Genomic DNA, 22,993 nt, shown 5'->3' with positions numbered 1-22,993 from the left:
TGCTCTTCAAACCCAGGGCGAGGGGGAACGCTCCGAATCACTCCAGGAGGGGGGTTCCTCCTTCGACCCAGTGAGACCACACCTGAGTGTAGCTCCAGCACACTGCCCACCACACATACCAGTAGCTGATGAGATCTGCTCGCCTGGAAGGAAGGAGAGGTCTCCGAAGCAATAGAAAGTGTTGCTGGGTGTTGGTCTGCCTCCCAGCAGGAATGTCTCCTGGTCCACTTACTCCCAGGAGTGATCTATGAGGGGAAGTGCCTCTCCCATCCTGCGGCCACCTCCAGACCCCGGATTGGCTGCTTCCACCTTGAACTCTGGAAGCTGTGTGGGGCCAGGCAGCACAATGGATACAGTAATTGAGTTGGGGACGGGGGAGATAGTTTGTTTGGTTTTGGCTTTATTAAAGCATCATGGATTTAACACATTGAAAATTTCCCTGTGGCCACTGAAACATAGATGGATGTATCCTATCAGTGTCTAAGGATCATAGCTCAGGTTCTTCGGTCCTCAGAGAAACGTGTGTGTCTGAGCAGTACAGAACACCCAGGCTATGAGGGGGCAGGGGGTTGCACCTGTACAAACCCTTCTGTGTGCCTAAAATTAATGGGGTCTAACCCTCCGGAGCAGGGGCTGGTGCATCCTTCAGTCACCTCATTCACTCTTCATTCAGAACCTCTTTCCATCCTTTGCATTTGTGAGCCTGATCGGCAGTTCTGAACCTACTTTTGTGGGTTCCCTCTCACAAAACAAATGTTGGAGAAGGTATAGACATTTGGCTTAACCATTTTTATTACGCAATTCAGCCACTGGCTTCTCAGTGGCTCCTGACACAGCTACAGGACATGCTGGCAGTCACACCTGAGCTCTGAGAGATGATCGGGCCCCAAGAAGAATTGTGTGGACACTTCGTGCTTGGGTCACACAGGGTGCATGAGGTAGTGTTACAGGGATGACTCAGCATTGAGTAGGATTCAGGCTCTTTTGTGAATATCCAGCCAAACCTGGGCGGATCAATTTCTTTTCAGAATTTACAAAAGGAACATTACACATTTCCTGTGAGTCAAATGATACAGAGATAGGTAAGGAACAATTAAATTTCCCACATGCATACCTTTCTCCCTACTCATTCCAACAAAATTTGTATTATCAGACAGTTAAGTGTCAAGGTGGCCTGTTAGAACAGTGAAGCCTTCACTCACTATGATGGTGCAGGCAAGAGGCAAAGAGAAAAGCGTTCCATTTTCCCCGCACAAGGGCACAGGGCCAGGGGCCCAGGATGGCAGGTAGCACACGGAGGAATCTTCTCAGTGCTGAGGAGCTCTGAACAGGTGCTTCTGAAGCAGGAGCTCTGACAGGCCTTCTCAGTGCGGAGGAGCCTTTTGGACCCAGGGGTGGGGTGGGGTGGTAGTAGGTGGCGGAGAAGGGGAAGAACTTGGAGTGGAAAAGTACTGAGTCACTGTGGAGCAAAGAGCCTTAGCCAAGATTCCCGGTGGACATGCTTAGGCTGGGAAGGCAGAAATGTGTGTAAATGCAACCTGCAGGGAAGGTGGGGAGAGGGAGCCCTGGCCTTCAACTCCCTGCAGAGACTGCAGAGCCCTGGTTGTGGACCATGTGTGTGTGTTGGAGGGAGGTGAGGGCAGGCAGCTTCCTGGTCATTCCTGCCCAGTAAAGCCTTTGCAGAGCTGAAGGAATCCATGTAGCTTTTGGCCTGGAATTGGACACTCATATATAGAGGGTATCTGTATCTAGTTTCTGATTTACAAAAAATGATCTTATAATATGTATTATTCTACAACATGCTTTTCTTCCTTTTTTTTTTTTTTTTTTTTTTTTTCTCTTTTTACAGCCACTCTTGCTGCTTACAGAAGTTCCCAGGCTAGGGGTTGAGTCAAAACTACAGTTGCCAGCCTACGCTACAACCACAGCAACGCCAGATGTGAGCTGCATCTGCAACCTACACCACAGCTCATGGCAACATCAGAGCCTTAACCCACTGATCGAGGTGAGAGATTGAACCCGTGTCCTCATGGATACTAATTGGGTTCATTACCCCTGAGCCACAACACATGCTTTTCGTAATAATACATTGTGGATACCTCTAGGTAATGAAACAGATTTAACTTTTTTTTTTTTTTAAGTGACTGTATAATATCATATAAATGACAAACCAGCCCATTCAACAAGTCCCCTTTTGATAGACGTTCAGACTGTTTTCAGACTTTGCCACAGCAAATAATGTCAAATGTGAATTGTTACCTTGCACTGAAACTTTTATTTCTTCAGGATATATTACCCACAGTAGGACAGCTAAACCATTTTTTTATGTAGTTATCATTTTAAGAGGTTTAATAAATATAACAACTCATGTTCCCTTTAATTATGAGAATGATTTTTCGCCCTTCACCTTATGAGAATTGTTATACATTGTTGATTTTTTTCAATAAATGTTTGCCAATCCGATGAGCAAAAATTATGTTACTTTTATGCCTTTTCCTGGCCAAGTGAGGTGGTGCTTCTGAACATTTGCATTTTCCCTTCCCTTCTGTTGCCTAATCACATCTTATTATTTTTTTTCTTTTGCTTGTTTGTTATAGGCCTTTTGGAGAATATCTGAGATGGGATTTAACAGGAGTTAGTGTGATCTTCTTAAGAGAAAAGTGTAAAATGGACACATTTCCAAAATGAGCATCCCATTTGGCCCTTTATTTTTCTCTTGACCAGTTTATACTTTGGCCAGCTTAGGGAACAAAAAGTGGTCTTTTGGGCACCAACCTGTGACACTGGAGGATATAAGTAGCAGAATTTTCTAGAACCTGTTCTCTGAGCTCAAAATTCACATCCGTGAGGAATCCATTGCCCTTAGCCTCTTCTGGGGCTAGCATGGGGGAGGGGGCTAAAAACTATCACTGCCTTCTTCGCTTTCTCTCTTCTCCTCCTCCCATCCCTGCAGTTGACTCACAAAAACACATTAACTTTATCATTCACCGTGTTGCAAATACTGTCTGTGATACGGGATAAGAAATTGAAAGTCTCTGTGAATGAAAGGCTAGCCTTAACTTTGAGGAATCTGCCTAGGAACCACCGATGGTATGGAACCCCCAGTGGGAGGTGGTTACTGATGGATGAAATCACTCGACCCCTGATGACCTCCCCACGTAGTCTCTGGTCAGACACTGATTAGGTAAATGAACTGCCCTCCTGACCACAGTTGTCTGCACCGATCTGGACTGAGGTCTCAGAAGAAAAGTCAGGGCATGCGCCTTATTCTCCCAATACACATTGCAGCCAGAGTTTTTTTTTTTTTTTTTCCTCCTGTTTAGGGAAAAACATTTCATAAGATGATGAGGTAGTAGATGTAAAATCTGTAAGGATCCTATGATGAGAGATTGTCGCGATAAAGGCATTTCTCTATTTTATTGGTTGGTTGTCAGCCTTCACGTGCACTCTGTTCGCTCTGAAACCCGTTTCATCTCGCTGCCCTTCTCCAGATTGGAGACCAGCTCTCTGACAAGTTGATCCCAAGCCCAGAGGGATGCAAGAGAGAAAGATCCAAAGGAAGCCGGGAGTCCCATAGGAAGAGGTGTTATGTTGTAGGGACTGAAAACAGTGGCTGCCAAGCACTGCTGTCGTCTTTCATCCATGCATGTCTCATAAAGGAAGAACTTGGTAGTCCAAACAGAAGTGAAGAATGTCCCATGCATAGATGGATTTAGATGTATGCTCTATTTATGAAAGTAATTAGGGGGAGTTCCTGTTGTGGCACAGTGGAAACAAATCCAACTAGTATTCATGGGGATGCGGGTTCGATCCCTGGCCTCACTCAGTAGGTTAAGGATCTGGCATTGCTGTGAGCTCTGGTGTAGGTAGATGTGGCTCAGATCCTGTGTTGCTGTGGCCGTGGTGTAGGCTGGCAGCTGTAGCTCTGATTCAACCCCTAGCATGGGAACTTCCATATGCCACCTGTGTGGCCCTAAAAAGCAAAAAAAAAGTAATTAGGCAGGGTTACCACTGCAGTGAATATTGGAATTGAATGCTGACACATCATTGTGTGTGAATTTGAAATTAAAAAACAGGGGGTTCTTGTTATGGCTCAGTGGATTAAGAACCCAACATAGTGTCTGTGAGGATGTGGGTTCAATCCTGGCTTTGCTCAGTGGGTTAAGGATCAGCTATTGCTGCAAGCTGCTGCATAGGTCACAGATGTGGCTTGAATCACACATGGCTGTGACTGTGGCTAGGGCAGTAGATACAGCTCTGGTTTGACCCCTAGCCTGAAAACTTGCATACGCTGCAGGTGCAGCCATAAAAAGAATTAAATTAAAAAATGAAAAACAGGAGTTCCCGTCGTGGTGCAGCAGAAACGAATCCAACTAGGAACCGCGAGGTTACAGGTTTGATCCCTGGCCTCATTCAGTGGGTTAAGGAGCCAACATTGCTGTGAGCTGTGGTGTATGTAGGTCGAAGACATGGCTCAGATCTGGCGTGGCTGTGGCTGTGGCATAGGCCGGCAGCGGCAGCTCCAATTAGACCCCTAGCCTGGGAACCTCCATATGCTGCAGGTATGGCCCTAAAAACCACCCCCCAAAATTTTTTTCTTTTTTTTTTTATAATTTATTTTTTTTTCCCACTGTGCAGCAAGGGGATCAAGTTATCCTTACATGTATACATTTTTCCCCCACCCTTTGTTCTGTTGCAATATGAGTATCTAGACATAGTTCAATTTTTAAATATAAAAATAAAAACAGTAAACATAGTGGTAACTGCTTCCTCCCTCCTCTGCCCAGTAAGGACAGGGGCCCTGCCTAGTTTCTCTTATCTTTTGAGTCACTTTTCAGTGATAATTCAGCCAGAACAACATCCTTTTTGTCCATTGTCTTTGTGCGAAACCCATGAAAAGCACATGGGTTTTTGAGAGCTGACTATAGGCAGACAGTTTCAGATCACGTTCTTAAGGAAGGTCTTATTTGGGGCCTTTGCTTCTGGACACATGGTTTGTCCCCCTCAGTCCAGCTCATCCTTCATCTGTTCAGTCACTTAGCCCTCAGCCAAGAGTTACTGCATGGCTGTCACAGGCCAGACACTGAATGCTGGAGACCACCGCTTAGGCTCTGGCCCGAAAACAGCCTCGGGTAGTTAAGAGACAGCCAAAGAGGTCACCATCACAACGAGGCTGGTGAGGGCTGCCGTACAGCCAGACGTGTGACACCATGGGGTCCCAGAGAGGGGACATTGAAGGCAGACCAGGAGGGCATTCTCCTGGGCTGACTCTCAGAAGGGAATAGGGAGGCCAGAAGAAGGGAGGGGTGGTGAAACCAGAAATATGAGCAAAACCCAGAAAATGGGGGAAACAGGAAGTGCTGGGAAGGTACCGAGGGGCCTGCGGGGGGTGGGGGGTGTGACATGAGAGTCATGCTTTGCTGGTGACCCTGGGGAGCAAGGGTCAGAGGAGGGCACCGAGGAGAGCTCCTGGGTCAGACAGACAAGGCCTGTGGGTGGGGGGGACCCGAACCCAGGCCCTACCAGTTGGAACCAAGGAAAGGGACAAGTTCACATACCATGGAGGGGGTAAGCTCTGCAGGACTTGCTGCCTGTTTGGCTGTGTGGGGTGAGAAGACTAATAAAATGGCCTCTAGGAGTTCCCATCGTGGCGCAGTGGTTAACGAATCTGACCAGGAACCATGAGGTTGCGGGTTCGGTCCCTGGGCTTGCTCAGTAGGTTAAGGATCTGGTGTTGTCATGAGCTGTGGTGTAGGTTGCAGACGTGACTCAGATCCCGCGTTGCTGTGGCTCTGTGTAGGCCAATTGGACCCCTAGCCTGGGAACCTCCATGTGCCACTGGAATGGCCCTAGAAAAGACCAAAAAAAAAAAAAAAAAAGATGGCCTCTGGAGTGGACCCCTGGCTGGAAAGGAATGCTGGAAGGACAGATTTGGAAGTGTGAGGAGGGCAGGGTCATTATGTTTGAAACATGCTGAGTCCGAGGCGCCAGTGAGCATCCCATTGAATTCGTGTTGGCCGTTCCAGGCTGGAGCACAGCAGAGATGTGTGGGCCGGAAGGGATGTGCGGAATCCTCAGCATATGGAGCTGTTGAAGCTGCTGATTCATTGAGTAAATATTAAGGGCAGGCAGGCCCGGCTGGCTTCATGGAGGGGGTGACTTGTGCAATCACACAGCTCCCCTGACCCCCGCCTTCGTAGGACCCCCCACCAACGTTTGGTTTAATGCGCTGCTGTCATCATCTTAAGGTCCTCATGAATTTTTAAAAAAGAGGACCTGCATATTTATTTGGCACGGGCCCCTGGAAATGATATAGCCAGGCCTGCCGCAGCTGCCCAGCTTTATTCAGTAATGGGGCTGCAGTGCTGAGCAAGACAGACGTGGTTCTAGCCCTTGGAGCTTCCCGGCTTGCATGGAGGGCAGGCTGTCAAGCCATGAATGAAAAAATGGGGAGTGCTCTGTATTCGAAGGAGTACCAGGCTCACAAAGCATGTGGGAGAGGCCTCTCAACCAGATCTTAGGGATAAGGGGTTGCAAAGGGGGTGCCCAGGCAGAGGGGAGGAGTGACAGAATGGCAGCCCACATCCCCCAAGGAGGCAGAGAGGAGCCTGCGAGGGGGTCCCTCCTGGGAGGTGGCAGGGACACCAGGAGGAGGTGAGTCCCAGGATCCAGGGCTGGGAGAGAGCAACAGTGCAGCCAAGCGAATCGGAAAGGAGGTCATGCCCAGGATGTGGGAAGGGGGTAGAGCAGCAAAGGGGCCATTTGGGGACTGTGGTGATGAGTGAGAGCCATCAGGTGGAGAGAGGGCAAGAGATGAACTTACCTGTGTATGGGGGATCAAGAGGGGATGAGGAAGTAGAAGCCCTGAGTGTAGATGTGTGTGTGTGTGTGTGTGTGTGTGTGTTAACCTTGGTTTAGGAGGAAAAGGAGAGAAAAGACCCTACAGTGGGTTTCAGATTAGGAGAGTCTTTTTTGTCTGGTTTTGGTTTCAGTTTTGTTTCATTTTTAAACACAAAGTGATTTGAATGCAGGTTTGAACTCTGAGCAGAGAACCAGTCAAGGGAGGGGTTGGGGACACAGAGGGAACAGCTGTGGAGGGAAGCCCAGGGCCTTTGGAGGTGATGGCTGGGCCCTCCCTGGTCAGGAGAAGGTGAGGGAACAGAAGAATTTCTGGGGGTGGGGCTCACGGCTCTGTGGCATGCACCCCACTGTCTTTGTGTAAGTGACCCTCTGCCACCTGCTGGTTCTCCTTTCTTCCTCAGATTCAAGGCGAAGCTACTCCTAAGTTGTCTTATCTGTTCTTATTGTCAGTTAATATCACCAAGCTCTTGCTAGGAGACAGGCACTATGCCATGCGTTTGGAATATAAGCATGAACAACACACACACACACAAAAAAAAAAAAAACAACAGACTAGGCCCCAGCCTCCTGACGCTTAGTCCCGGGGGCGGATCTTCCGCAGCCTGGCTGGGTGTTTATTGGGTCCCGTTCCCAGGCCCACGCTGAGTGACATCCCATCCCCCACCTTCCCCCCTTCCTCCTCTTTCTCCCTTTTACTTCCCTCCCGAATATCCAGCTTTCCTAGTCCCAGCCTAGAAGCTGGAATTCAGAGGGTCACGTAGGAAGAGGGAAGGAACAGAGTTCAGATGAATTTTAAGCAAAATTTTGAAACCAAAGGTTGCCTTGGGAATTTGCTGTTATGCCTTTGGCTCTCATCCTGCATGTTCTCAGGGCCCTTCTTGCTGTTTTAAGATGAGGCCCTGACCTTGACCTTCCTCACCCCTCTGTTCAAGTTCTCCAAGTGTCTCCATCCTCTGTCCAGACCCCTCCTTTCTGACTAAAGTTATTCTCAGCTGATAATTAGGACAAAGCCAATTTCAATTAACTCACACTGATTTGTGAATGGTGGATAGCACATTTCTTGGGGTTGGGGAGGTGGATGCATTTTACAAGTGGCTCTGGGTCTAGAAGAAGGAATCTATGATTTGTCCTATTTTCGGCAGCATAGTGAAAGAAGTGATATGAATGCTACAGCAAGAAGCATCTTCTTCCCAGGATCAGTCCCCCAAAACCTTTCCATTCTCTTACAGCTTCTACTATTTTTCTCATAGATCCATAAATTCTCCAACGCCGCCAAGGTTTTTGTTGTCACCTCCTCCCTTGCCTGCCCCTTCCCCAGTTTCTGTGACGGCACACCTGGGCACAGGTGGCCAGGAGTTGGGAGGAGGGGCTGGGAGAGGGGTCATGCAGCCACAGCCCTTCATAGGGACCACTTCCAAGCCAGGGACTGCCTGCCTCTGCAGTGGGAGGGAGGGAATGCCATTTCTTGCTCCCATTCTTGGCGCAAAGAATGCAGCCTCCCCTGATCAAGGAGGCATCCCCCAGAGCTGAGCTTACTGATGGTATTTCCCATGTTTGTGGATCTTCCCAGAGAAGTGTGTTGGGTCCCCAGGTCTCTGATACCAGGAGCCCAGAGGTCCGAATGGAATGCGATTCCCCAGCCACTTGCCTTTGTCGTAGAAACGGCAGCCTTCTGCCGCAACTGATCGATAGCTGAAAAGTGGCTGCAGGAACCACTGTGGAACAAAGCCTGAGCACAGAAGGCTCCACCGGCAACAGGCATAGGAAAGAGTGCTTCACAGTTAGCATCCTGCAGCCTCTCCTTTGTGTGCTTTGAGGAGACAATTCTCTGAAAAGTCCTGAAGTCGGCAGTAGCGCTTGGGCACATTTTTGGGAGTGTGTGAATTTCCCTAGCTTTAAGATGAGATGAGAGTGGTTTTTCCTGGACCTAGGATACAATCCTAGAGTCCAGGTCAGGCGTTTTCAGATGTTAATGTGCTTCTGACCTGCCTGGGAATCTTATGACAGTGCAGATTCCCATACAGTAAGTCTGTGCTGGAACCTCAGAGTCTGCCTGGCTGACAAGCTCCCAGGTGAGGCCCATGCTGCTGGCCCACAGACACTTGGAGTTACAAGGATCTGGAGCTGCCTGTGACTGCTTCAGTTAAAGCTAAGTTAATTAAAATGAAGTGAAATTAAAAATTCAGTTTCTCAGCTTGCGCGAACCAGAATTTAAATGCTCGGTACCCACGGGGGTAAGTGGCTGTCTCATCAGACTGCACGGATTAAAACACAAGTTTTTTTTTTTGTTTTTTTTTTGTTTTTTGTCTTTTTGCTCTTTCTTTGGGCTGCTCCTGCAGCATATGGAGGTTCCCAGGCTAGGGGTCGAATCGGAGCTGTAGCCACCGGCCTACGCCAGAGCCACAGCAACTCAGGATCCGAGCCGCGTCTGTGACCTACACCACAGCTCACGGCAACGCCGGATCCTTAACCCACTGAGCAAGGGCAGGGACCGAACCCGCAACCTCATGGTTCCTAGTCGGATTCATTAACCACTGCGCCACGACGGGAACTCCTAAAACACAAGTTTTAATGCTCACAGAAAGTTCTGTTGGGGAGCACTTGTCTGGAGTGAGCCTCTGCATTGTTCATTGGCCCATCCATTTATTCACTGAGCAGCTATTATGTGCCAAGTAGTATGCTTGGTGCTGGGCATGAAACTAACGTAGAAAAGTAAACTGCAGCGAATGAGACATCATGCTTTTAAAGATGCCTGCACCAATGTGGTGAGGGATCCGGAGTTGGTACCGATGAACTCTGCAGTGTGGGTTGGAGGAGGACGTATCGCCTGAGAGCTGCACGTGTGTTCTGAGCTAAGCTGCAGCATCGTCACAGAATCCAGACTGGCTGCTGACATGCCTTTTCACCCTTTCAGGGCCATCATCGTCAGAAACGGAGAGATCATCCCCATGTCTTCGGAATTCACCCCTGAGACTGAGCGCCAGAGGCTTCAGTACCTGGTAAGAGCCTCGGAGGTCAGGCTGGACATCACGGCGTCAGGGATGACGCTGGGACTGTGCCGGGGAACACGTCACTATTGACACGGGAGTCGAATAGCCCACAACAGTAAAATGACATATGGTATTAACTCCCCCAACACCTACACCTCCTGGATTTCACATCCTGGCTCCCTGTGTGACGACACACACCACCTCCGCGAATTTATTATTGCGGCTGATTTTCTCCCATCTGTGACCAATGAAAGTCACGGTGTGGTCTGTTTCTTGTCACAGTTTGGTATGTGCACTGTGAGACGTGGTGTTGAACAAGGCAGGTACCTTCTTCCCAGGCCTGCTCCTCGTTTGAACTCCTTCGCAGGGTTCAGACGAGTCTGCATCCCATTTGAGGAGGATGGCAGCTGGATGACACACCACGACTTCGTGCTCCCACATGAAGTCACAGGGGCCCTTTGGGAGAGATGCAGGTGGCAGAAAATCTGTGCCTACCCTGAAAATAAATTCCCCGTGTGGATCTACATCTTTGGGCTGAAATTATGAGAGGACTCTAGGAGGCCTGTTTGGTTTTTCAGATCTTGAGAATTTTGGCTTCACAGAAGATCAGCATTTTCTAGAAAATGGAATAGATGTCCCGCCTTCAAATACCAGGAGGAGGGGGGTTAGATTTAGAGTCCCAGCTGCACAATGATGGTCATCATCTCGGATTATTCTGGGGCATGGGGGGGCAAGGGGGGGCATCTTTAGGGACTGGATGTGATTAGCAGTTCTGCGGATGAACTATATTCTTGGCCACTGGCTTTCTTTGTAGACAACAAGGCTAGGGTAGTGACCCTCTGCTCCTGGGAAAGAATTGATCCAGCCCCCTCCCAAAGGACTTTATTTCTGTCTTAGAATTCTGGCACACGGGGACCATCAGGATTTCATGACTTGGGTGGACTTAGAAAGTAGTGGTGGGAGTTCCCGTCGTGGCGCAGTGGTTAACGAATCCGACTAGGAACCATGAGGTTGTGGGTTCGATCCCTGCCCTTGCTCAGTGGGTTAAGGATCCAGCGTTGCCGTGAGCTGTGGTGAGGTTACAGACGCAGCTCGGATCCCGCATTGCTGTGGCTCTGGCGTAGGCCGGTGGCTACAGCTCCGATTCAACCCCTAGCCTGGGAACCTCCATATGCCACAGGAGAGGCCCAAGAAATAGCAACAACAACAACAACAAAAAGACAAAAAAAGACAAAAAAAAAAAAAAAAAAAAAAAAAGTAGTGGTGCACTTCCCTCAGTTCCTATGACTGTGTTGTGTTGGCTTGACTCAGTGGCTAAGCCGTGTTGCTTTTGTTAGTTACCTGGTGCTTAAGACAACAGGGAATCCAAAACGAAGGTAAAAACATTTCTTCTCTATTCTATTGACTGTTCTTTCTGAACTTATCTGTTGCTGTTTTCAAGGGATTAACTTGAAGCCCATCCTGAGAGCCCAGGCGTTAGGGCCCTGCTCTTGGCAGTCTAGGAAGGGGGAAGGGAGCGGCAGCAGCCAGCAGGACCTCATCCTGGTCCCTCCCTTACTCAGCAGCTAGGTAGCTTTGCTGCAAGTCTTTTTTTTACCTTTCCAGACCTGCCCTGTCACTTACAAAACAGAGAGCTAGACCGGAGGGGCACCCAGGACCTTGGAGCTGAGAGGGTCCTTCCAAGTCGAGTTCACAACAGCCAGCCTCCCTGCCACCTGCCTGGCTCTCTCCTGTCCACCTACCACAAAGCCACCCATGTGATCTTCCCACAGATCTTGTCACTCCCTTCCCTAGAAAGCTTTGGCTCCCCTCACTGTACAGAAGGCAGGCCCGGAACCAGGGTTCCCACCCACCTCTCCACCTCTCATCATCTCTCTGTTGCCCCCACCAGCACCACCCTGCATCCCAGGCTGCGGCCATGGAGCCATCTTCCATTTCCAGGACACACTGTGACCTCTCCGACCTCCATGCCTCCATCTGTCCCTGTGCCCCCCACCCTCGTCAGCCAGGAAAACTCCTCCTCGTCCTTTGAGACCCCAAGAGAAACGTCATTTCCTCCAGGAAGTGCCCCCTAGCCCTCACAGGAGGGCAGTCCCCAGTGAGCACACAGCGGCAGTAGAAGCCCACGGCGAGGTTGTGCTGCTCCATTGCTTGTTCCCAGCTCTGTCTCGCCTTCCAGACTGAGTCCTGGAGGGCCGGCCCTCACCTGAGGCACATCACGTTGTCAGTAGCCAGCACACAGCTGATACTGAATTAGGGTTTATTGACTGATAGAACCAAGCTCGTACTGATGTCTGGATCATTACCCCACAGGCCCACCCCCTGCCTGCCTCTGAAACCCGTCACAGCAGCATCAGACCTTCTTCTTCCGGGCCTCCACTCGTCCTGTCCTCATCACCTTCGTGCCCTTCAGGAAAAACTACCTCCTGTTTCCCTCCTATAGGCAATGAGGAATAGCAGATTAACTTTTTTTATTTTTAGGTACTTTCACATTTTCATGTGGCAAGAAGGGTACCAAGATCTCAAAACTTTTACTTTTTTTTTTTTTTTTTTGTCTTTTTGTCTTTTCTTGGGCCACTCCCATGGCACATGGAGGCTCCCAGGCTAGGGGTCGAATCGGAGCTGCAGCTACTAGCCTACACCAGAGCCACAGCAACGCAGGATCCGAGCCTAGTCTGCAACCTACACCACAGCTCACGGCAACGCCGGATCCTTAACCCACTGAGCAAGGCCAGGGACCGAACCCGCAACCTTGTGGTTCCTAGTCAGATTCGTGAACTGCTGCGCCACGATGGGAACTCCTCAAAACATTTACTTTTAAGGAGGGAGGGGAATGCTGATGTATTTCAGATTCAGACTCCAGGTCAGTGGTCTGTGTCGGGATGCTTGAAATAGGGTTCCTGTGGCTTCAGAGCTCAGCTTTTGTCGCACACAGGACTGTATCTGTGATTTCTATAGCCACAGTGAATTTCCACTTCACTGTCAGTAATGGGTACAGAAAACCCCAGAAGGCAGGGGTAAGGATGAACTGAAACAGTACATGCAGAATTCCTTGGTGGAACATAACACTCATTGTGTTATTGTTGGATGAATCAAAGTCTTACCACTTTAAATTCTACTGGCCCACAAACCATAACGATCTTTCCCCTTATTTTTATTTAAGAATCACTCCTAATGTTCCCCAAATTAATGTGTATTTTGGTGTCACAATCATGGACACAGCCCACAGAACTGAGCCTCGTATCTGAATTTCTAAAAGGTGAGAACACCGTCCGCATTCTTTTTAACCCTAACTCCTAAGCTATATAGGTTTCTCTACTTTTATAACTAAAGCAGGAGTGTCAGTGACCAAAACCTAAAACATCCCGGTTGTCCACTTCTTATTCTGACCGGAGTCTAGGAATGAGTGTTTTAAAGTCAACAAGTCCAGTTATAATATTCACATGATGTGTGTTGTGAATCTTTTTGGTGAGGCATTTAAGAGAATTAGGGGATTGATAGCATAAAATAACCTTGCAGCAAAATCTTGATGTAAAGTATTTCAGAGAATTAGGAGGTTTGTAGGCTAAAATCTTGGAAATGATATCAATTATGAGAGGAAAACAGAAGTGTGTTGTGGACTTCTCTCAGCCCAGCCCAGGCAAGAGCTGTGTGACTTCAGGTCCCTCACACAGTGTCTCTGAATCTCCTTTTCTCCTAAGTGAAATGTATAGGAATACGTCCCTCAACACATTCATTACATGTTCTGAGATCACATGGAAAAGTAATGTCATGCTAATATAAAATACAGTATGCGTCGTAATTTCAGGTATGCCTAATCCTCCCAGTGCATTTTGGGGGAACTTCAGTTCCACTGAACTAATTGGGAAACAGTTTTGTGCAGTGGTAGGTGTAGTATCCTTTGCATGATCTAAACCCATTGGTACGTTGCCAGAAAGTTAACAATGGATTCCTTATCCTTAGATCAAATCAAATTTTATTTTTATGATGTTGGAGAAACATTTGTGAGAGAGTCAGGAAGACTTCTCCATCCCTGGAGACTTGGTTTGAGCAGATGACTGCCGTCCCTTGACTGTTCGACTTGTGGAAATTGTTAATAATTTTCTTGGAGGTGGGGAGGGTTCAGAGCCCTTTGTACGTGAGTCGTTTTGATCCACAATATGTTGAACAGCAATGTTCTTGGTATGCACAGCCCAGGCGTTCGGGGATTATAGAACTGGAAGCAGATTTCAAAGTGATGGATGTGGCAGGCACATTAATTTTGTTTGGTCTTGCACCCTGACCTCAGAGGGCCCTTCATACAGCACTCTGGGTGATGGCAACTTTGTTCCATAGATTCCTGGGCAAGAAGATTAATCAAGCAGGCTTGAGGGTTTGACGTGTTCCCATGGAATGGGGCAGGTGTGCAATGAAGGGGTCGGGGGCCATGCACTTCTGCCCCTGCAGCCAGGGAGAGCTGATGATCCTACCGTCATGAATATGCCTTGCTCTTGTCTTCCTGGGCTTTTTTTATATATATACAGTGTTTCCAGGGTGATTGAAATAAACAGTTTAAGGGGGTCCACCAAGCTGAACAGACTGTTTTGATGAAGTCAAGGCCTGGATAGGAGGGAAAGCAGTCTGGTTTGTGGGTATTTCTTTTTCTTTCTTTCTTTTTTCCCCACTCTCATGGTTTTTATCATTTAGTGATTTGAGATTTCAGGGTCACTGCAGATGTTTTAAGCCTAGACTTGATATTTTGGCTTATTTTGATTTTTTTGTAATGATTTTTATTTTTTCTGTTATAGTTGGTTTACAGTGTTCTGTCAATTTTCTACTCTACAGCAAAGTGACCCAGTCTCTCTCACACACACACACACATACACACACACATATATACATTCTCTTTCTCACATTATCCTCCATCATGCTCCATCACAAGTGACTAGATACAGTTCCCAGTGCTTTATAGCAGGAAAGCTTATCCTTTCTGAATGCAATAGTTTATATCTATTAACCCCTGATTCCCAGTCCATCCCACTCCCCCTTGGCAACCAGAAGTCTGTTCTCCAAGTCCATGAGTTTCTTTTCTGTGGAAAGGTTCATTTGTGCCATATATTAGATTCCAGTTATAAGTGATAATCATATGATAGTTGTCTTTCCCCTCTGACTTAGTTCACTTAGTATGAGAGTCTCTAGTTCCATCCATGTCGCTGCAAAGGGCATTATTTTGTTCTTTTGTATGTCTGGGTAGTATTCCATTGTGTATATATACTACATCTTCCTAATCCAGTCATCTGTGGATGGACATTTAGGTTGTTTCCATGTCTTGGCTATTGTGAATAAATAGTGCTGCAATGCATATACGTGTTGTTTTCATGGAAAGGTTTGTCCGGATATATGGCCAAGAGTGGGACTGCTGGTTCGTAGGGTAGTTTGGTTTGTGGGCATTTCTTAGTGGAGTTCACTGCTCTGATGCTGTGGCCTCCAAGAAATCACCCCCATTTGCGGCAGGTGACAGCCAGAAATGGATCTCCCTCAAGGACGGACTGCTATAGCCCTGAGGTGTGAGAACAATGGCTTCCCCCTCCAAGCTCCCTAGACATATTTATAAACTCTGATTTGATTAGATTAAGATGTGCCAGTATCATCAAACCTTCAGATAATATACATCTGTCCTTGTAGATAATCCAAGTCTGCAGCTGTTTATCATCAAGGGCAATGTACAGAAGAGATGAAAGTGGGTTTCAAATGCACATTTGATACACGCAAGTGCACCATTATCTGAGGTGATTTCTTGCCGTGTCCTTGGAACTGCCCCCAGCCTTCTGTGCCAAGTCTGGTTCACTTTGTCTGCCATTTAGTGCTGAGCTTGGCAAGATGTCACGTAGACAGGGTTGTGCCTCCTGGCTCCCTGGGATTTTTCTTTTTTCTTTTTTTCTTTAAATTTTTTTTTATTTTAGTTGATTTAATATGTTCTGTCAATTTCTGCTACACAGCTAAGTGACCCAGCTGTATATTCATATGCATTCTTTTTTTTCACATTATCCTCCATCATGTTCCATCACAAGTGATCAGGTATAGTTCCCTGTGCAGAATCTCATTGCTTAGCGATTCCAAATGCAGTAGTTTGCATCTACTAACCCCAAATTCCCAGTCCCTCCCACTCACTCTTCTTCCCTCTTGGGAACCACAAGTCTGTTCTCCATGTCCATGAGTTTGTTTCTTTTCTGTAGATAGAAGGCCTTATATTAGATTCCAGATATTAGTGACATCATATGGTATTCGTCTTTCTCCCTCTGACTTACTTCACTTAGTATGAGACTCTCTCCTTCTATCTATGTTGCTGCAAGTGGCATTATTTTGTTCTCCTTTATGGCTGAGTAGTATTCCATTGTGTATGTACATCTTCTTAATCCATTCATGTATCATTGTACATTTATGTTGTTTCCATGTCTTGGCTATTGTGAATAACGCTGCAGTGAACATAGGGGTGCATGTATCTTTTCACTGAAAGCTTTGTCTGGATATATGCCCAGGAGTGGGATTGCTGGATCATATGGTAGTTCTATATTTAGTTTTCTGAGGTACCTCCATACTGTTCTCCATAGGGGTTGTACCAGTTTACATTCCAACAGTGTAGGAGGGTTCCCTTTTTTCCACACCCTCTCCACCATTTGTGATTTGTTGACTTACTAATGATGACCATTCTGACCTGTGTGAGGTGGTACCTCAATGTAGTTTTGATTTGCATTTCTCTAATAATGAGTGATGTTGAGCATTTTTTCATATGCCTATTGGCCATTGGCTCTCTGGAATTTTTCATGCTCAAGAGTTCCCTCCAAAAAAATACAATCCTTAAGCCTGAACCTGCCTGTAAGACAGGGGGCTATAACTGGGAGGGTTACGTGTGCCAGTGAGTAAAAATGGCTAACCTGCCACCACGATGGGGCCTCTAACCTTGAGAGTGGGTTGTGAAGCCCAGGAGCTTGGCTTCAGTCACAGCGAGGCATCTTTACCACCAGTCTGCTTTGCCGATGACTGCGTCATGGATACATCCATTCCAGTCCCACCTTTTTCCCCATTTAACGCCTCTTTCACAAAACTGCATAGGAGTTTAAAAATCTCCAATTAAAAAAAAAACGGTAGGCTAAAGTGGTTGACATTTTTCATATTTACTATAGGTTCCATTGATCACATAAGCATCACAAAGGAGCCATGAGAATTTCAAAGCATGAAACTGACACTGCCAAGGGTTTCAGAAGCTGCCCTAAGAACACTGCCTGCCTTCAGGGAAGACTCTGAACACATTAGCCCTTATAATTGAACCTCACTGCTTCCAAGCCTTATTTTGAAAATGAATATAAATGGATGTTTTGTTTATTCCAGATTGGGAGGGGTCAGAGACTGGGTGTCGAGGCAGTCTCCATCTACTGTGCAGATCTAAGATAATGAATTCCACACAGCTGAACAAAGTCATCATGAGAAGGAATCCCTACATTTTCTTCTACCAAAAAAAAAAAAAAAAAAAAAAAAATAGATCTTTCTGCACAGTTGCTACACATGCGTATACTCTTCTAAAGCTTCTGTCCCCAAAAGATTCTGAAAAAAAAGATGAGCAAAGAAACCAGAGCCATCTGCCCATAGGGTCCCTTAAAAATTCATCTTAGTGTAAGGAAGGAAGATAATGTCATATATTCTTTAAATATAGGAAAGTTGAATATGCTTTGAGAGAGGTAGATGGGATTCACTGAGGTTTATTAGGGCAAAAACTTAACTGTCTGTAATAAGTTTGCTGTGCTTCAGTTGCCTTATCTGTGAAATAGGGTAATTCCAGAACGCTCACAGGATTGGGATGAGGATTAATGAGTTAATATTTGTCATGCTTACCACCAATCAGAGACAAAATAAAATTTCTTAGTTTAATATAACTGTACATGAGGAACTTTTTCATGGCCATCCTGCCATGGGGACTCGTGTGGCCCTTTATAAAATTTCTCAGTTCCTTTTGCATATTCACAGAGATCGAAGATATGCAGGCATATCTTTGTTGACATGCGTTGATCACTGCAAATGAATGCCTTCTCCCAGATTTTCACTTGGGAAGAACAAGCATTAGGCATATGAATATGGAAACCTTATATGTTTTATGTAAATGAACACTTTTTACTCTATATAGTAAACTATTGTAGAGTTGACAAATCTAAGCAATTTTGTTTAATATCTCTATTTGTATTCCAGTTTCCATGCAGCTTCTTTATCATAAGATCTGCATTTTACAATTTCAGATTTGTTTGGCGGGCATGCTACTTCTCTCTGGCTGAGGAGTGTAGTCCCACGTTGAAATTTAAATGTGAACCTTCCCTGACATCCACTTAAACCAGACAGAATTTTATTTAATATCCAATTCTGTAACAGCTTATATATACAAGTGTGGTTCTTGCTACTTTGAGATTTTTAAGGACAAGTTTAGGCAAAGATAATTCTTTATGAAAGATTCCAACCCATCCATATTTAGGTCTCAACCATTTCACATTTTTCCCTTTTTTTTTTTTTTTTTCCAACCAAACCAGGATATTCTCCTCCTGCATGTAAAGCAGGCAGCAGCCTTGGCTCTGGAAGAACCATGTCATTTGACCAGTAGTATGACCGCTGGTGATCACCAATGGCTTGGCCAGCGTTATTAATTTCATCTCATTCGTGGCCTTAGACTTTGTATCAGGATAAATCATCTCAAAATGTAAAGCTTCCAGTTCTCCTCTTGTGTAATCTGAGTTTTTTTTTTTTCCCTCTAAGGGCAAGAAAAGGGTGAGATTATTCAACTTTTTTTTTTTTTTTTTTTTTTGGTCTTTTTGCCATTTCTTGGGCTGCTCCCGTGGCATCTGGAGGTTCCCAGGCTAGGGGTCCAATCGGAGCTGTAGCCACCGGCCTACGCCAGAGCCACAGCAACTCGGGATCCGAGCCAGGTCTGCAGCCTACACCACAGCTCACGGCAATGCCAGATCCCCAACCGACTGAGCAAGGCCAAGGATCAGACCCACAACCTCATGGTTTCTGGTTGGATTCGCTAACCACTGAGAAACAACAGGAACTCAACTTTTTTTTTTAGAACATTTTATTTTTTTATTAAAGTAAAGCTGATTTACAGTGTTATGCCAATTTCTGCTATCCGGCATAGTGACCCAGTCATCCATATATATATATATATACACACACACATACATACACACACAAGTTCTTTTTTATTTTATCTTCCATCATGTCCTATCCCAAGAGACTGGATATAGGTGCCTGTGCTATACAGTAGGACCATTCTAAATGTAATAGTTTCTATCAACTTTTTTTAAAGATTTGTGTTGAACACGGAAAAAAATCCTCATTTTAATCACTTCCTTTCACATATTGAGAAGTCCAAACATTGAAAAAATTAATTCCTATACATTTTTTCTAGTTAAAGGATTTTACAAAGCATTCCCCTCTCCGGGAATACACCCTCTCCTTTCACACAAGTATTTTTACTTTCCACATTCTGATGATGGAAGTGGAAATTGGAAAAACTGCTTTGGAAAAGGGATTTGATCCAGCAATTCCACTCCTAGGTATGTGCTTAATAAAGAATGCGTGACTTTTCACACCAAAAGACTCAAACAGGCATAGCGGCATTGTTCATAAGAGCCCAAGCTGGAAACCATCCAAATGACCATGGCGAATGGAATGGCTAAACTGTGAGGCAGTCACAGGGTGGAATGAACAAGGTGTAACTATACCCACCATGAATCTCATAGACTTAACATTAACCTGTAGGATTCCGTAGGACCAATAGAAACAGGCAACGCCAGCTGGGAAGAGCGGAGGTAGTGCTTCCTTTGGGGGCAGCAGCAGGAATTGAATGGGGTCCTGACCCCAAGATGCTGATAATATTCTCTTTCTTGATCTGGGTGCCAGTTACATGGGTGTGTTCAGTTGGTGAAAACTCATCCATCTGTATGTGTATGATCTGAGCATGGTACTGTATGTATATTATACGTCTTTGAAAAGGTTTTTTTCTTTAAAGTACTTTGACGTCTTTGAAGTGTACATCACCCTTTTTGAGGAGGGGTCCTCCTGCAAGAGCTCAAAGTCACGCAGCAGAATAGGCTGGCCAGGCAGCCACGCTCCTGCCTCCTTTCTGCCCCAACCATTTTCTTCCTCTGAGCAGCTCCAAAAGCAGCCGCGCCCCCTCCACATACCCCGTGTTGCTTCTCACTTTGTGCCTCCGCTCTTGTTGCACTGGCCCCAAAGCCTTTACCTGGCGGACCCTTTTCAGAGCCCCCCATTCAGCGCCCCACTTTTTGTTCCCTGGAGATAGATAACTCCATTTCCACTTATAAGCCCTCCTCATTCTCCCCTGCTAGTGTGTGAGCTCTGAGCACAGGGGCTCCTGCAGGAGCTCCTGTGTTACTTGCAGGAATTCTCTTGGCTGGATGCCCCCCAAAGCTGGGGCGAACCCCTCAGTGGTGGGCACTACTCTCTGGCAAGCTGACCACCAGGCAGCAGGAGGAAAATGTATTAAAAGGAGGCAGCATCTGTGTTCCCCAGCAGGCAATTTTGAGTCACTTCAGGACCCACCGTCTCAGTGTCTGCAGGAAACTTGGTTCAGGTTCCTCCCCAAACCAGTATACGCGTATCACTCTCTGGGACCTGGGTTCATGGTTCCACTCCCTGTTCCCTCCCTGCCTTGCCCAGGTGCTCAGAGCCCTCCCTTCTTCCCTCCCCCAGCACAGGAGACTGGGGCTCCAGTCCCTATGCTGTGGAGCAGGGCAGACCTGGGTTCAGGTCACTCATCCCCTCTGCTCTAGAGAGAGGCTCCCTGGAAGGACCCACAAGGCTTCTCTTCCTCAGGCTTGTCCCCTCTTGTTATGGCTCAATCCCTCTGCCACCCGAGATTCTCACTGGGATGGAATGGTTATCTCCTCACAGTGTGGTGCTCACCTCCATCCCCTTCCCCTGGAGCTGGTTTCTTTCCAGGAGAGGAGCAGCCAGAAGAAGAAGTTCCACCCTCCTAGCCCATCACTGGTGCCCTGCTCCTTCTTGACACAGTAGGTTACTCCAGCATCCTCTCTCTAGAGAAGATACCTCTTTTTGTCCCTGGCCAGATAGAACCATATCTGGAAATGTGTTCTCATTATCCGTCCAGACACTTAGTGGCAAGAATATGTCCTACCTTCTTTTTTAGCAAACCTGCACAGTCCAGAGGCCTTAAAAGACTCTTGGCCACCAGCCTTTGATTTTGCCAGGGCAGTGGTTACCACGCCTTTTCCCCCAGGCACTATTTGTGGTACACACCTGTGCTACGGGTGTCCCTCCACCCCTCTCCTTCAGTCAGGAGCATTCCATTATCCCTCCTTGATGGAAAACCTCAAAATTCAGGATAACAATGGAGGTACAAAAAGAGATCCAATATTTTTTTCTTACATGGGGGAGGCTAGCACACTTGAAATTGGATTTTAGTATAAAATACATTTCTTAAGTTTCTAGTCGGCATGCTTATTAGATAGAGAAGAGAAATCATATTATTTAGATATTCTTAGGATTGTGAAATATCACGGAGTTTTCAGTGGTATAATTGCACCCACACACGTGGTTTTACAGGAAGATACCTATCAAATTATAGAAAGTTAACTAAATCCAAAATATGTAATGCGTGTCTAACATTGTTTTTATGCACCATGGACCTTAGCTTTATCTTTGTTTAAAGATTGAAAGTGATGCTGTATTATTTTGTAAAATTTAATCACTAAAAGGTAAATTGTGTAAAGCAGGTCAGAATGTTCAGGATTCATTCTTTTAGCAAGTACTTATTGAAAGCCTTTCCTATGGTCAGTGCTATTATACTGGGCATTAGAGTGTAGCTAAGGCTTTAAAAATAATGGACATATTCAGGTATAGCTGATATGACTTGCATCACCATGGAGTTGGGTTGTTTTTTGTTTTGTTTCGTTTTTGTCTTTTTCTGCGGCATATGGAGGTTCCCAGGCTATGGGTCGAATAGGAGCTGTAGCCACCGCCCTATGCCACAGCCACAGTAACACCAGATCCGAGCCGTGCCTGTGACCTACACCACAGCTCACCACCATGCTGGATCCTTAACCCACTGAGTGGGGTCAGGGATCAAACTTGTATCCTCATGGATGCTAGTCAGATTCCTTCCCACTGAGCCATGATAGGAACTCCCATGCAGATGTGTTTAACATACTCATATCCAAATAGCATCATCAAAGAGAAAAGCTAAACTATATCCAGCAGAGCAGATACATAAGGAATGTGTAGCAGAGTGTCCAGAATTTCCACTTTGCTTGTGGAAACGGGATCTTAATGTGTGCTTGCTCCCACCTCATGGCTTATCCACTCTAAATGCAGTACAATGCCAGATCCTTAACCCACTGTATCCCAAGGGAATTCCCTGTTAGTGTCTTTTTAAAATGAAAGTAATCCATGTTCAATGGTAGAAGTATTTATAAATATAGAAAAATTAAAAAGAAAATCCGTCAGATAATACTGTATAATGTTTTGATGACTTTGTGTGTAGGTACCTGTATACATATAAGGCCATGTTAGGGACTGAATGTTTGTATCCCCCCACCCCACAATCATATGCTGAAGCCCTAACCCCCAATGTGCTGAATTTGAAGGTAGGGCCTTTATAGAAGTAATTAAGGTGAAATGAAGTCATAAGAGTGGGACTCTGATTTGATAGGATTAGTTTCCTGATGAGAAACATCAGAAAGCTTGAGTTCTCTCTCCACGGGAGCACAGAGGCAAGGTCACGGGAGATGCAGCAAGAAGGGGACCACCTGCAGGCCAGGAAGAGAGCCCTCACAAGGCTGCAAACCTGCTGTAGGTGGATCTTAGGCTTCCTAGCCTCCAGGCTGGGAAAACTAATTTTTTGTTGTTTCAAACTCCCCAGTCTGTGGTATTTTGATATGGCAGCCTGAGCTGAGATAGACCACCTCATACACACTTTCGTGAATATTGCACAGAAAGGTACACTAATGAGCAGAAGTGTGTGTTCCTCAGAAAGCCAACAGGAATGTGTCCCATGATATTTTAGCATCTCATTTTTCACTCATCAGCCACCTATTTGTTCTGCTTAGCTCTTGAGTTGTTTTTTTTTTTTTTTTTTT

At 46.2% G+C, this 22,993-nt stretch overlaps 1 protein-coding gene across 2 annotated transcripts in view; it reads left to right on the top strand.

Annotated features, from left to right (window-relative positions):
• The window catches only part of PPM1H (protein phosphatase, Mg2+/Mn2+ dependent 1H), a 272,527-nt gene that overhangs the window by 176,030 nt on the left and 73,504 nt on the right, over positions 1 to 22,993 (top strand). For both annotated transcript variants that reach the window (XM_021091936.1, XM_021091937.1), the window contains exon 5: positions 9,776 to 9,860. In XM_021091936.1, coding sequence (XP_020947595.1) covers positions 9,776 to 9,860 — 85 coding nt within the window. The remainder of the gene's footprint in view (positions 1 to 9,775; positions 9,861 to 22,993) is intronic.

This window comes from Sus scrofa, chromosome 5 (assembly GCF_000003025.6).
Source record: "Sus scrofa isolate TJ Tabasco breed Duroc chromosome 5, Sscrofa11.1, whole genome shotgun sequence".
NCBI lineage: Eukaryota > Metazoa > Chordata > Mammalia > Artiodactyla > Suidae > Sus > Sus scrofa.
This window is presented reverse-complemented; position numbering and strand designations above follow the sequence as displayed.